The sequence below is a fragment of the Montipora foliosa genome, chromosome 3 (genome assembly GCF_036669935.1).
Source record: "Montipora foliosa isolate CH-2021 chromosome 3, ASM3666993v2, whole genome shotgun sequence".
Classification (NCBI taxonomy): domain Eukaryota; kingdom Metazoa; phylum Cnidaria; class Anthozoa; order Scleractinia; family Acroporidae; genus Montipora; species Montipora foliosa.
In genome coordinates this window covers 29,137,519-29,152,318 of record NC_090871.1, presented here as the reverse complement: position 1 = coordinate 29,152,318, position 14,800 = coordinate 29,137,519, and the positions used below count along the sequence as shown (strand labels likewise).

Below are 14,800 nucleotides of genomic sequence, written 5' to 3'. Positions count from 1 at the left end.
CAACACCCCAGCTCATACATATGTCACATAAAAATTGGCCAAATTTCCTCGGCTCGTCTGCTTGAGAAAATAAAACTTATCACACAAAAATTGTCACATAAAAATTGCTCGTATGGACGGGGCTTTCAATGTTGCAGACGACATGTTTCTGCAGAAACTTCTGCCTTCCGGTTCCGTGCAAGTGTTAAGCTGGTGACACACGGTTCAACATCGTGCAACATTTGTTGTTCAACAAATGCAGTGCTGGATCCAGGAGGAGGGGGAGGAGGGGGGGGGGGGGGGTGAATAGGGTGGCCAGCCACCCCATTTTGGCTCCTTTTTTTTCTATTTATCTGCTTTTTATTGCATGGAACAGATACTGTTTACCTGACGTGAACATTTTTATTAATGTCAAACGTAAACAAATTCAAAGTGGCAGCCTGAACTATCTGGACTTTTGTCAGAGTATGATTCTTTCAATACACCCCGCTTGAAATACTCCTGGATCCGCCATTGAAACGTTTCACGATATTGCATCCTGTTGAATGAAAATGTTGCCAGTTGTTCAATGGTTGTAAACATATTCAACATTTGTTGAACAAGAACTAAGAATTCTTCCCATATTTGGCGGCAAATTTGGAAATCATCAGTGACGGATGACGAAAGGTTGTTGTCATTGGGCGCTGCGAGTCTTGTTGCAGTAAAAATCAGTAATCCTGAAACGCTGCCAAAGAAAGATAAACAAACACACTACTTGGACTCGAGAATGGCTGAAAAAGAGAAATGACATCGTTTGGGGTATAGTATACCCTGGTGCCGGAACCGTTTTGAAACATTGATGTTTCAATTTTAATTACAAAGACTGAATTTCATTCGCATCGGGACACCACTTCCCTCGAGGAGCTACTTCAGTTAGTAGCACCACTTATCACACATGAGCACAATTTAATTTGCCTCAGTGCTTTATGTATTTGGTGCCTGTTTCTGTACTCCTTCGATTTGGTGTTGTAGAGACAGGGCAACTTGTAACAACGCTCAATCAACTGACATATGTTATCGTGGTTCCATTCAAATAAAGATGATTCTTCACCATCCTCTATATTAAAGGACCACCGACAACCAGTGTCCTTTGCGCGCCTTTGCTGTTGTTACTATCCGGGCAATCGAATCGGCCGGTTCGCTTCAGAAACATCCCATGAAGAAGAACTTCTGCGAATTCGCTGTTCGATTTGTTTTTTAATCCAAACGCCTTCCTCCTTTCGTTCCATAATCTTAAGGTTGAAGTAGTGAGCCAAATAACATGGCGCTTTTCCTTCCCCGCCTTCGACTTTTCTTCACAGTTTTCATTTCGCTTTTAACACGAACACAACACCCAAATAACGCCAAAAATACAATATTTAAACATTAAGGAAAATATTAACAAAGTTTGAAGCTACTGGGCACCCAGAACACGACGATGTGAGGCGATGGAATTTGACTTTTCAAGAAATACTAGTTTCCGTATTACAGAAAATGGCGCCGATAGCTTGCACGCCCGCAAAGACTTGTGGTTGTCGGTGGCCCTTTAAACCTTCCAAATCACTGTGAACACGGGACTAGAAAACGATTGGTTAACCCCATTCAACAAGCGGCAACTTGCTGAACGGAATAGAACTCGTCTCTATTTCTTTCAACAACGTTCAACATGTTGAACGATCTATTTCAACATTCAACACTGCATGACACACTTCAACATTTGTTGAATAGAAGCTGCAACCGATTTGTTAAAGAACAAATGTTGAACCGGGTGTCATCGGCCTTACATAAAATACAAATCTGAACATGAATATCCGATAAATGTTAATGAGTACAAATACAACATAAAGAAAAATGTATAAAGCGTGCAAATTACAGAGAAGTTGAATTTGTTGATTTTGGGAAGCTGAAAGAGGCCTTACACAGCCTCTGGGAAAACCCTTCCCTCAATCAACAACTTGACATATTTTTCCCTTCAACTTCTAAAATCTTTTCCGCACAGAATGGAACTGTCAGATAATGACTTCTCCACCGGATTAAGTTATCTGACCTTTGAAGAACCAGTGCCTGGACTTTGTCTAGGGTGACCTGGACCCAGGGAAGAAGCTGTCGTGTACGTTTCGTTCAAATTGCGTATTTTCTTCCTACTAGTGCCTGAAGTTATGAGAATTTTAACAAATAATGGTCATAAACATTTCAAACTTTAACAAGAATGTTATTAAAAAAAGAATACAGCCTTAACTTGAAGTCTGACATAAAAGAAATATGAAGACGTCATAAAAGACGAACCAGGCTGAAGAGTGATAGGATGGGTAAGCGCGTGGTCACCGAGATGATGATGGTGGATATTCTTCAATTTTATTACCAAAATCTGGTGTCTGTGATAAAATAAACGGGGATTCTGATCCTTCGCCTGGTCTGACGGCTTGGATACTGTGACTGTAACCGTAGAAAAAGTAAAGCAGAAGGCCTAAAGTCGAAAAAAAATAAAAAATAAATAAACTAAACAAATACGGTAGACTAGTACATATCCACAGCCGCCCTCGTTTTCTTTGGTATGCAATGGAAATGTGAGCTCACGTGTTTTGTATTCCTGATTGCTCAAGGACGAGACGTCTTAAGCCAGTTGCAGAAACCCATCTCTTGAAGGCATGTGCGATGATAAGAGTTTTGGGTCACTGCTCACTCACTTCGTTTTTCATAATTCTTCAAACTGCGTTTGGGCTTCCATCAATCAAACTTCCGACGCCGACCACTGATGACGAAATCAATTGATGCGCGACTAACCCACCAATCAGCATCTTTGGTTCCCACGGTACATTCGTATATTCAAAACTCGAAGCCGATGGAAAGCGATGGAATCTGTACGAATCTTTTTACTGAAGAATTTCTAAAAACGTATCATAATGGTGTTCGAGCTGTGAACTGAACAAAAACTCCAATTCACTTTCTAGCCTGCGAACGCAGACGTATTTGCTGGCGAGAAAAACGACCGCCGGCTATTCACTTTCTGGAGGAGGAGTCGATCTTCCCGGCTACGTTTGGAAATTTGATTGATGGAAGCCAAAACACAGTACGTTTGCCGCTTGGCGCTCGAAGGTAAGATAACGCAGAATTATGAAAATCGCAGTAAAGTGCTACTATGACGAAAAATCAATTCTTTTCTCTTTGGATTTCAAATCCATGTTAACTAAACAGTAAGTGACCCAAGTTTTACGCCGTTATTTCAAAAAGACATCTGTTTATTTGAACTGAAATTTTCCTATTTAATGGTCTGCCATTACTAACCTTAAAATCTTGAGAGAGCTGAATTGAGAAAATGACGACAAAGACTCAATAGATTTTAAACTCGTATTTTGCATATATAATAAGATGCATTCAAACCCTGAAATTTTAAGCTAGTGAGTAAATCAAGTCACCTTTCCCTAGATCCAACCCTCTGAGGTCCAATCGGCCAGTTTTGAACGTGAGTAATGGCGGATCCATCGCTGGTGAAATACTCAAAGTGAACAGGCTTTGGATAAAAATCAAAGCTTAAAATTTTGCCACTTGGGTGTTAAGCAAACACACTTTAAAAACATGAAGAAAAAAAGGAAGTGATCTTTTGATCAGAGCAGCACTTTAACGCGGAAAATTGAAATGCATTGGATCTCTTCTTTTGAGATGTAAACATTACCAGGATATGGGGACTCATGAAGATGCCGCTAGAAAAGTATCTTAGTTAAGAATGTACCATCCCGGACGGATCTTCGAAGAATTCAAAGTTTGATTCTACAAAAGGCCTCTTCTGCGATAACTTCATTTTTCCTTTTCAAAACAAGTGCAAAGATAACCCTTTTGTATTGGAAACTAGTAACGGTTTTGATTTTGATTGAAAACTAAAATTTTCGTTGGGAAGATTTGTACTCACAGTTTGAAAATGAAGTTTAATAAACTCGTAAATGGCCCTTTTACAAAGCAATGATTGATTTTCTTGCCGATGTTGGGTGTAGCTATAGATGAAACCCAAATGGGGCGAAGGTTCTTTTAAAAGATATAGTGAACACTCACCTAGAGTCATCCACACGCTGAATCGAATGTACGTCCAGTGATTGAGCATGACTAGCAGCAGAACATTGAAAAATATTGAAATCGCCGGAACGACAGGAATCCCTGGTACCATAAACGGAAATGTAGCAGAATTCCTAGGTTGTCTCATAATGTATATTAAAGAGCCAATAATCACTAATCCAAAAACAGAGCAAAGAAAAACTATCCATGCGTCACCTCGAACCAACTGTGGACCAGTGCGAGTGAGGCAAATTGCTAACCCCGTTATGGATGAAGTCAGCACAAATGTCCCGACGCGGGCTCGAAAACTTGTCTTTTCATCAGGTTTGATTAAATTTTCCGGGGAGCCTTCGTAGTTGCTCTCAATCCGCTGGTAACTGACTTCCGGTAATACCCCATCTTTGCTTTCTGTTTGACCAGGTCGACAGCAAATACTTTCCAACCACCTGTTAGTTCTCTCCCTGGTGCCACCTTTTTCCAGTAGGACGCTTTGAACTCCCGGTGTGTAGCGAGATACCAATACAGCGATTGCAACCATGGTGTAAGCGAATATTGTGCCTATGGATAGCATTTCAACCTGAAAACAACAGAGAATTCCCTTTTTGAACAAAGCCGTTTGGAATCCATAGCTTAGGTGCTTGTTAGAGTGTGTTAACAGTACAAACAGGTCACATGCTCGGTATTACATTACACAAGGAAGTTGGAATTTAAGGAGCTACAACAGAAGATAACACTTCCAAAAGCGCGCTACTTTAAACTATCCCTCCATAGTTTTTGTATAAATCTAACCAAAAAGTATTGAGGAACGGTTCCTTTTCGCAGTACCTTTTCCGACTACTTTCCTTGTAGGAAAAATATCAGTGCTTGAGAATTGAAGTTAATTTTCGACTTAAGCTGAAACAAGGATTAGCTGTGACCGCTGACGCCATGTAAAAATAAGGGATCTTATCCGAAGAGCTAGATGTGCTTTAAGCAGAGTTAACATGCATGGACTTTAAGCAGAAGACTTTATATTCAGTGATGTAAGTTTACGTTATTAAAGAAGCTAATTTCTTTAGCTTTCTTTAAACTGATCTGAGATTTTAACCGGATCTCGGCGAAGAGAAAATAGTGGGAATGATTCAGAGAAATAATGACTTTATAGTTAGTTTGTCAGTGAAGTCCTAGCTTCTTCAGTGGAATTGAAGTCGCAGAAATGCAAAGGGTAGTACCATTGTAATGGGTGTCAATTGGCAGAAGGATTGTATACGCAAATTCAAATTACATTTGTATTGTAAACGGCACGTTTTGGTTTTGCGTTGTGTGTGCTAGGTTGCCGTTAGCTGCCGTTGTGGCCATTCGGCAGCAGTAATAGTGGATGGAAGGTACTGGAATTTACCTTGCTTTCCATTGAATTTTGTATCAAACTGTAAGTCTTGGGCTAAACTATTCGACAGATCACTTGACAACAAGTGTTCATACGATTTCCTAACTTATTCATTGCATCTTTTCAGGCTGAGTGTAAAGACGTTCTAACTGTATAAATAAACTATTTTCCATTCTAATGTTTTTCATTGCGGATGTATCGTTTTGAAAACGAAAGAGAAATGAAGTGAACCAGGGAATAGACTACTAAGGCCAACTTACCAACTGTTTAATATCAAGCAGCAACGCCAGAATTGCAACCAAAATTCCTCCAGTCACCGATGCACGTACTGGAACTTTGCTCTTCTCGTGCACATGCGCAAACCAGTTTAACACTAATCCGTCAGACGCCATAGAGTACACCACACGAGGGGCTGCAAACAATTGGCTTAGCAAAGTACTTATTGTTGCGCACAGTCCTCCAGTTGCGACTACGTATTTTGCAGCGCTGAAGCCGCGTTGGGCGAACGCCTCAGCTAAAGGTGCAAACCGATTTAGCTGATCATATGGCATGATAAGTGTAAGAACAATGGCAACTCCAAAGTAGGCCAAAAAACTGATTGTTAGAGTTAAAATGATGGACAATGGAACTGAATGCTTGGGATTGACTGCTTCTTCAGCGGCGGAACTTATGACATCGAAGCCCACAAATGCATAAAAACAGCTTCCGGCTGCCCTCAAGACACCACTCACTCCGTAGGGCGCAAAGTTCGATGTCCAGTTCTTACCATCCACATAGTACAAACCTGTGAAAATGATGAACGCAATGACAGACAGATTTATGAAAGTCATGACTTTGTTGACCAGAGATGACTTGGTCACACCCAGTGACACTACGACAGTGAAAGTGACGGCTAAAGCTGCGGCTAAGAAATCCGGGAAGCTTCCGAGGGCAGGAACATTCCACGTACCAATGTCTTCCATGAAGAATCTGTATATGTAGCCTTGGGCAAACGAATTTATGTATTCGCTGCATGCTCGTGCTACGCTAGCTGCACTTATATAGTATTCCAGGATCATGTTCCAACCCACAACGAAAGCCCAAAACTCCCCAACTGACACATAGGAGTAGATATAAGCGGATCCAGCCTTTGGTATACGGCAGCCGAACTCTGCGTAACAAATTCCAGAGAAGAAAGCAGCAAATCCAGCAAGGAGAAATGAGAGAATGACGGCAGGTCCGGCCATGTCACGTGCTAGCTCTCCAGTGACGACGTAAAGACCTGCACCGACTACCGACCCTACCCCTAGAAAGGTCAGATCCAACGCTGTTAGGCATCTCTTGAAAGGGCTTTCCGATAACCAATCCTCAGCTGGCTTCCTCCGCACTAAGTTGTCACATACTTTTGAGCAGCTCTGCATGACGGCTGAAGGGGAAAGTTGCAAAGCTATTAAATCTGATTCTGTTACTTGTAACATGGCTCTAGTGAATTTTAAACTTATTTTTCAGTTCTGCAAGGTTAATATTGTTCAAAAATAGAAGAACCGTAGCCAGGGTAAAACATATTAAAAAATTATAAAAAACGTTCACTGGCTATATACAGTTAAAAACTTTCGAGCTTTCGGCTGTCAGGCTACAGCCTTCAATGGAAATGAATGGAAAAAATGATGACAACTACAATATATACAAAAATAGGTGAGCGGGAAAAAAATATTTGTCAAAAAAAAAAAACTAATTGTTCTTTTTTAAAAGAATGGAGTATTGATTAGGGACCGGCCTAGAATTGTTATCTGCATGATCTATCGAAGCGGTGTGCCAAGATTCCAGTGTCTTGCGGGTACGAGAAGAACCCTTGTCAATCACTTGGGAATTTTCAAAGTCAATAGAGTGATTTGAAGACCAAGCGTGTTTAGCGATGTTGGAGCCTCTTGCGTAAGACTTCACATTCCTCATATGTTCTTTTTTTCTGGTTTCAAAGAATCTGCCTCCTCGGAGTAGAAGGATCGGCTTTTCGTATCATGGGTTACTGGCTTTTAAATAAAATGGTCGATATTCAAGTTATGAAAAAAGTCAGACAGTGCAGCAACTATCTGTTATCAGTCAGCGTCCTTTTGCATTTTCTAGGTAGAAAATCATTTACAAATCTCTACAATCAATTCGGTGTTTCTTCGACCGAACTTTGGGGTTGAAATTCGCCTGAAATTACGGATCCTTTCTTCGGCGTTTTTGATATCTGTGGTGCTATCTCAATTCAAACTGAATGGTACAATATGTTTTTTGTACTTACCTTTCTTACTTACAAACTGCACGTATTCATCAAAACGGATAGAATACCGATATAACCCAACGAGACAACACGAGTGAGCTTGTCTCAAAAAGTGCTTCAGTTTGACCATTCGATTAAAATTGTGATAGTACGTGGGTTTTAGCCCAAACAATTTGTTACCGCTCTTTCCCAATTGCAACTGCAATCGCAATTTTTGTAATCATTTTAGCGGTTTTTGATTGACTGACTTTAAATTAAACCCAAATCAATTTGGTCCATTCACCTGATTGAAAAACGGCAGATTCGATGATTTATGAAATGAACTTAAGACCACCTAACAATTGAAGACAGATTAAGCGCAAATGTTGGTTCAGTTGTCTACTTTAGTAGACCGATAACCGACTGATAACCGAATTGAAGAAGGATTTTATCCTGAAAATCAACACACAAATGAAAATGGAACAATCCAAATACATCAATTCAGTGACCATGAAATGTTCAACTTAAAGGCACTAAATCTTCTGCGCTTGAGCTCTGCTTACAGGTGCAATGATCTGTCAGTGCCGACAATATTTAATGCGTCGTCAAGGAGCAATAAAAAACAAATTCCCATTTGAAAACCGGCTCTGTTTGGTAGACTCGATGCCATAAGTCGTAGCGGTCTTTTCTTTTTATCACTAAAAACGCACTTTGTGGCATTTGCACACATTTCCTCTTTTCTTTTTTGTACTTTGTTTCTTAAATTGCCACAGGAGAAAAGAGTGCCTCGGATTTCACTATTCAAACTGCCAATGCATGACCATCTTTATTGTTATTAGACCAAACATATCCACCAATTTGAATCATTAAGTCGTGAAATGATTTTATAAGTGTTTTTTCAAATATTCCCCAACACTTTCGCAAAATAGTTCGCTGAGAGGACATATGCTTACTGGTAATGAATCAGTGTTAAACCGATTAACTTGTCTTCTTCTGATTCATTCTTACTTGTAATCGAAATTGACAATGGGTGCTTTTCGAGCCTATGAAAACAAGATAGCACGTTTTGTAGTGTACCAACGCTCAAGGATTGCGGACAAGAAGACCTTAGACAGCAATGACCAGAAGCAGGTTACTGACCAGCGGTTTTCGTTAAAACAATGGTTTGCTGGGGGTGCTCAGTCTCGAGGGCTCAGAAAACCTGGTTGTGGTCATTGTTATTTAAGGTTTTTCTTGCGGACAGGGCGTAATTATGTGGGGAACTATTTTTGTGAGATTAGTCGTAGCTGTCGGTAAGTTCCAACAAGTAAAATTAAATAAAGAAATGGAAAGATGAGCATGAAAGAATTGTCACTAATCTTGCCCACTGCCCTTATCAAGACCTGCTGAAAGGTATTCAAAAAGGCGCAAAACGAAAGCTATAAAACCAAAATAAAAACTGACAGGCAGCAAATAGCATCACGTGACCTGCATGTCGCCCAAAAAAAAAAATTAAAATCCTCAAACCAAGCGGGATCGTCTTTTGAGGTGAAAATGAGTTGGTAGATTGTGACTTCTCACGAAATTCACCAGTTAATCTGCTAACTTGAATCAGATGGTGCAAATACGCAGATAGCAGCTAGAGATGGCACCTGGAACACGATAATCGGCGGGTACAGTCGACATTCAACAAACATTAATGTGAATCTCATCGTTTTTACCATGTGGTTTCAATAAAAACGGTCATTTTTTAAGGTTCTGCGGGTTCCGCGGTCTGCTGTTCGACCAATTAGTCTCACCCCTAAGTGGAATACTAATGACAGTGTCTACGCAACATAGAACTTTCACTTTTATTTGACAAGAATATCGTTTACGATTGCCATATTTTGCCATAAAAACCATCCAGATGCCTTTGCTAGGCTCTTAAGAAGCTCTCCATGTAATTGTTTCCGTGATTTCGACTAGAATTCCCTTTTTTTCTTCTTCCACTGTGGGCGCTTCGTCATATCAGAGAATGACATCATTTCAACCGATCCCTTTTAAAAGCTGGCTAGTGTGACTGGCTAATTTCATAACATCCGGCCTGCCAAAAGTTAGAGAGAAACGGAAGTAACGCAAATTTTCCACGAATTTTTCATCGATAGGTCGAATTCGTATGGTGGCGCTCATTGGACCTATTTGTCCGCGTAATGCCTCAAAACGAGTCACTTTTAAACAAAATCCTATTTTTCAATTAATACGGCGTTTTCGAACTGTAATACGGGATACATAAGGTATCTTCCTGGTACTGGTCCTGGTACTGAAACGTTGATGCTACGTTTTTCACTGAAGACTCGTTCTATTTTGCGTTGCTTGTAAATGATGTTCTTCTATCAGCTTTGTTCTATTATTTTTAATATTCGTTGAACAGGCATACATGCTTTCCTCGTGCAAGTGACGGTAGTTGTAAACCGTGATACAGCTTTCAACTGATTCAAAGGAGTGCTGATAGAAACTAATACGTTGAATTTCATGTAATTTAAGTTTGAAAAGTGTTCTTCACAACTGCCCCGCAAATTTTCCTCCTCCCGCTTCGGTGGGGAGCTGTAAATTTCTGGGGATAGGATGGAAAACACGAGTTAGGAGAATTCCCAGCCGAGTTTGTAGTTACACTGGAACACCAAAAAAAAAAAAAAACGGAAATTAATTGCTTCTGTGGTTCCACTGCTGTATACATTGCTTAAGGTTGTGTATTTGATGGTTAGTCATGTAAATACGGCAAGTCTTTCTTTGGAATACCTTCGTAACAACAACAACAACAACAACAACAACAACAACAAAACACCGGAACCAGGGAATTGAGCAGATAGTCATTGTTATTATTACTTGTGACGCAATCCATCAGTTAATCAGCTAACTTTAATCAGATGGTGCAAATATGCAGATCACACCTAGGAATGGCACCTGGAACGCGATAATCGGCGGGTACGGTCTATATTTAACAAATATTAATGTAAATCTCATCGTTTTTATCATGGGGTTCCATAAAAACAGTCATTTCTCTAGGTTCCGCAGGTTCCGCCGTTTCCGCAAGTTCTTCGCTTCCACGTTTAAAATTCCATCAATTAGTCTCACCCCACACTGAAAGACTCAAATAATCTTTATTTTGACCTATCATTTGGACTAAAACGATGCAAAACTTAGCGATAAATACCATTTCAAGTAAGCCGTGTGCAAAAAAGAAGTTCGCGGAAAATTTTGCCGTACGAGTGCCTCAAAAAGCTTATATCTGACGAAACGATAACAATTTGTCACTCAAGAAAGGCAAATATCTATTTTGGAAAATAGTATTTCGACAGTAAGAAGCGACTTGGGAAAACCTCGACCCGTTTCGGCAGGCCGTTGACTTAACATCGCTGTTCGTGAGATCACGTGACGTAAACTTTCTTTCAGACGCCGACCATAACATATACAGCTTTACTGGTTATAAATATTCAACCCGTTCTCGCCCATGAATTCGCGATTATCCTGAACTGTTAATTTGCTTTGAATTCACTATTACCATGAATTTAGAAGACTGAAAGCTTGATATGGTTTATGGGAAATGGTCATATTTGTTTGAAAAAAAAAAAAAAAAACCAAGTGTCTGGACACAGGACTCGAACTTGGGAATGGGAATGTTGATTAACTCGTAACCTAACCACTCAACCACTACACCGCTAGCTGCTCAGGGACAACATTTTAAATACTATTTGATAATGCTGTATTATCAGTCGCCAACAAACAACATTAAACGCTACAAAAGGTCGGTTTCCAAACTTCACGACAAAAGCTTGACATTTTAAAATCAAAGCTTAGGCCTCAATTATTAATCTAGCTTAGGCCTACTTACTCTTCAGCAGCGATATTCTATGGTAAACTTAAATAAAGGTTTTTTTTTTAGAAAGCCGGTGTCTGGACCTTCAGTGGTAAAGCGAAACGAAGCGGTTGCTATAGAGTAGAAACTCCTGGTTCAAATCCAATCCACGGATAGGATTTTTTAATTTCCTTATTTTCCCTGCTACCACAAGTCTTGGGACACAGTGTCCAAAATTCACGATAATAGTGAATTCAAAGCAAATTAACAATTCACGATAATCACGAATTCGTGGGCGAGAACGTGTTGAAATAGCCAGTGATCAGCATGGGCAAACCGCTTTTAATTTGGCGAATTCTAAAAGTTCAATTGGCAATGAATGTTTTAATACTGTTTAATATTAATTACGTTTAAAATGACTCACTGTCTCCATTAAATTTAACTGAAATACTGTTTGTTTCTAACAAACTTGAACTGAGGTCCGTGAAATAAGAAATACACGGGACGGTCATATCAGCATGAAAGCGAGGTTAATAACACATGAAATCCAAGATGGCGGACAAACAGTCGAACACGCCTGTTATTCCTGTAAGTTCAACTTCAGTTTCTTGGTCTTCGTCCCTTGAACGGCTCCCAAACATCGGTATGGAAGATGTGGAAGCTTTTGTTAGCGCAGAAAAATCTCCAATTGTAAAAGGCTACATGTTTTTCGTGGAGGGATTTATCCATGAGTTTCAAGGTATGGTCATGGCAGTTTTAATTTCTTTACAAGATTTTTCTCTCGTTTATAATGCTGGTCAATTAAAGAAAGTTCCTGCTTCTGATTTTAATTCCTGAAAACCCTGAAAACGAGAGTGAGTCTACATGAAGTGTAAACGTTTAAATCCCTTAAAAAGAACGAAGATCCACATCAACTTAAGCTTAGTATATGGATCGGACCCGTTCTGCTGTAGTTAGAAACCTCAAATTCGAACTTACCAAATTGTTGTTTATTGTTAAACCTAGTGTTCACGTCGCGTGTAAACTAAAGATAATATTGCCGTAAACAAACCTTGAAAATGTCCCCTGCGTCTCTGATAATCTTAGTTCTCCATTCCACACGCCGTTTTGGTTCTGTTGGAAAGCCGTGAAAGGATATTCCCAGTCTCCTTTCCCACTATCCTTCACACACAGTGGTAGACAGTAATGCTACGGCCGCCGTCTTTAATTTTCTGCATTATTAACCTCGTTTCAATGTCAAAATGGCTGACCCGTGAAAAAGGCGAGATCAGCATGTAAATTCTCCTCACAATTTTAAAGAAATGTATCAACTTAAGGTGTGATCTTGATATAACACCAAATTCTCACCGGACTACCCAACAAAGAAATCCATGTTACGAGTTAGGAGAATCGAACGTTTCGATTTTGGGAATGAAAGTGTCATATGCATCAATTAATAAACCATCTAGTCAAGGGAAGACTTCTTTCAATAGTCTCCACTATACCTTCCCGCTTACGCCCCTCGCCCCAACAAAAGGATTGGTCACAGGGACTTCTTAGAAAGGTTACCTTTTTCTAAATTTACGAAGATTGGACTATTTGTGGATATTTTCTTTTGAAACCTATCACCTATAAACAGCCTAAACAGCCTAAGACGAGTAGTTCGGTTTCTCATTATTATGATATTACAGTTGAATTCACATCGGAGGAAATTTGATGACACTCCAAACAAAGGGGTGTTTTTAAGCCTGGAATATTTTATTTTCCAAATACTTAGCAACGGTATAAATTAAAATAATTACTAGTGGCTGAAAAGCAAATTTTTACCAATCTTTAATATACCGACCCGTCCTCTGTCCCTTATAAATAAAGTAACTGTTAAATATAAGTTCTTCAAACCAATCCAAAGGACAAGGAAATTAATTTAGGCTTTCCGCTTAATTTATGCTTTCTCATTTTCGCGCGCGTACTAGCTTAGTTCTCGATCAAGAAATTGTGTCATAGGGTCGACCAGTTTCGCTCGATACAAGCCATTGCACTATTCGGAATCGTATCACGTTTTCCAGTCATAGGAAATTCTGAATTGCAAAGCACAAAGCACTTTACAATGAATTTGTATTTCTGAAGAATGTCATTTTTACACGAATGAATTGCAATATGCATACATCCAGCAAAACATATCAGTCGTATCACGGATAACAAAGTGAACATTAGGTACCTTATTTGGCGTTGGTAGAGCTCTGCTTCACCACTTTTCTGACATAAACGACTTACGTTTGTTGAGAAACGTTAGTACGTACCTTGAGGCTCTGTAAAGCTCTGCTAAACCGGGGAGGAGATGGATAAAACCGAGAGACGATATGTAAATGTACTCAGAGTGCTTAATAGCTGCGCTTTGAGGCATATCCGCTTATTTAAAATAACTGGGGCACATTCAATCATCAAGTTCAGCAGTGGTCATATTTAGTCCTTTTTCTACCTTTTATAGAGTGGAAAATGATATTTTTTTTACCTTAGCGTCACAGCCTTGTGTTGATTTCTAATCCAGGAGGAAACAGATTGTGCGGGTTGAGTTCAGCACTTTTCATTGGAAGTAGACAGCGTGCCAGAATGGCACTAGCACAAGGGTATTTACGAAAGCAAAGAAACAAAAGAAAGGATTTGCCTGAAGACAAAGAAACTCATTGCGCAATGTGGGAAAAAATTCACCCCTATTTTACAGAAAGGAAAGCCGCTGTAGCAATTGTCTGCTTTGTAGGGACATTGCTTATTGACGTGTCCGCTGTATGGAGCCTAGCTTAGTCAGCGAGGGTACCAAATTTAATTCCTCAAGATCGCCTCTGGGAATAGATATACTTCATTATAAATGCATATATGCAGACGGCCCAGCGGGGATTGCAGGCCAAAAAAGGCATTTCGTTTGCGCCGACATTACCGTATTTGTTAATTTCTTGCCAGGATATTAGGATTTTGATTAGAGCATATTTTTGTTTGGTGTATAGCCGTTTCATTAACACGGCAGTGATGGTTGGTGATATTTGTGGTGGACACGAATTGAATTGCTCCAGTGCACTCGAGCAATATTGGAGCAAATCAACACGCAAACGTTTGTTAATGCATCGCCGATTAGTGCGAAACTCGCTGTAATTATAGAACTAAGGATTCGACCGGATATTGTAAAGTTCAAGTCTTCAAGTCTTTAATTTTTTTCCTCTTTAGGGTAGCTTAAAGGTATCAAGGTATAAATTTGAGGGGTTATTGACGGAACTTTGTTTAATGAAAGAGATCTGTCTTAGTTTGCATACTCAACAGATTTGCACCAGTAAACACTATTTATTATATGGCTTGTGTTTGTAGCCGATTATAACGCGCG

The 14,800-nt window shown here is 39.7% G+C and overlaps 1 protein-coding gene across 5 annotated transcripts in view; it reads right to left on the bottom strand.

Annotated features, from left to right (window-relative positions):
- Positions 1 to 13,755, bottom strand: part of LOC137994714 (cationic amino acid transporter 3-like) — a 13,781-nt gene extending 26 nt beyond the window's left edge. Inside the window, exons 1-5 of one of the 5 annotated variants that reach the window (XM_068840316.1) lie at positions 13,646 to 13,755; positions 5,671 to 6,815; positions 4,045 to 4,621; positions 2,284 to 2,464; positions 1 to 703 (exon numbers count right to left, since the gene is read on the bottom strand). The exon at positions 1 to 703 is cut by the window's left edge and continues 26 nt beyond it. In XM_068840316.1, the coding sequence (XP_068696417.1) occupies positions 2,319 to 2,464; positions 4,045 to 4,621; positions 5,671 to 6,810 (1,863 nt within the window). In that variant the 5' untranslated portion in view covers positions 6,811 to 6,815; positions 13,646 to 13,755 and the 3' untranslated portion in view covers positions 1 to 703; positions 2,284 to 2,318. Of the gene's footprint in view, positions 2,465 to 4,044; positions 4,622 to 5,670; positions 6,816 to 12,499; positions 12,614 to 13,645 lie in introns of those variants that run through there. The other 4 variants (XM_068840317.1, XM_068840313.1, XM_068840314.1 and 1 more) reach the window with 4 other exon arrangements.
- Positions 13,756 to 14,800: the final 1,045 nt, after the last annotated feature.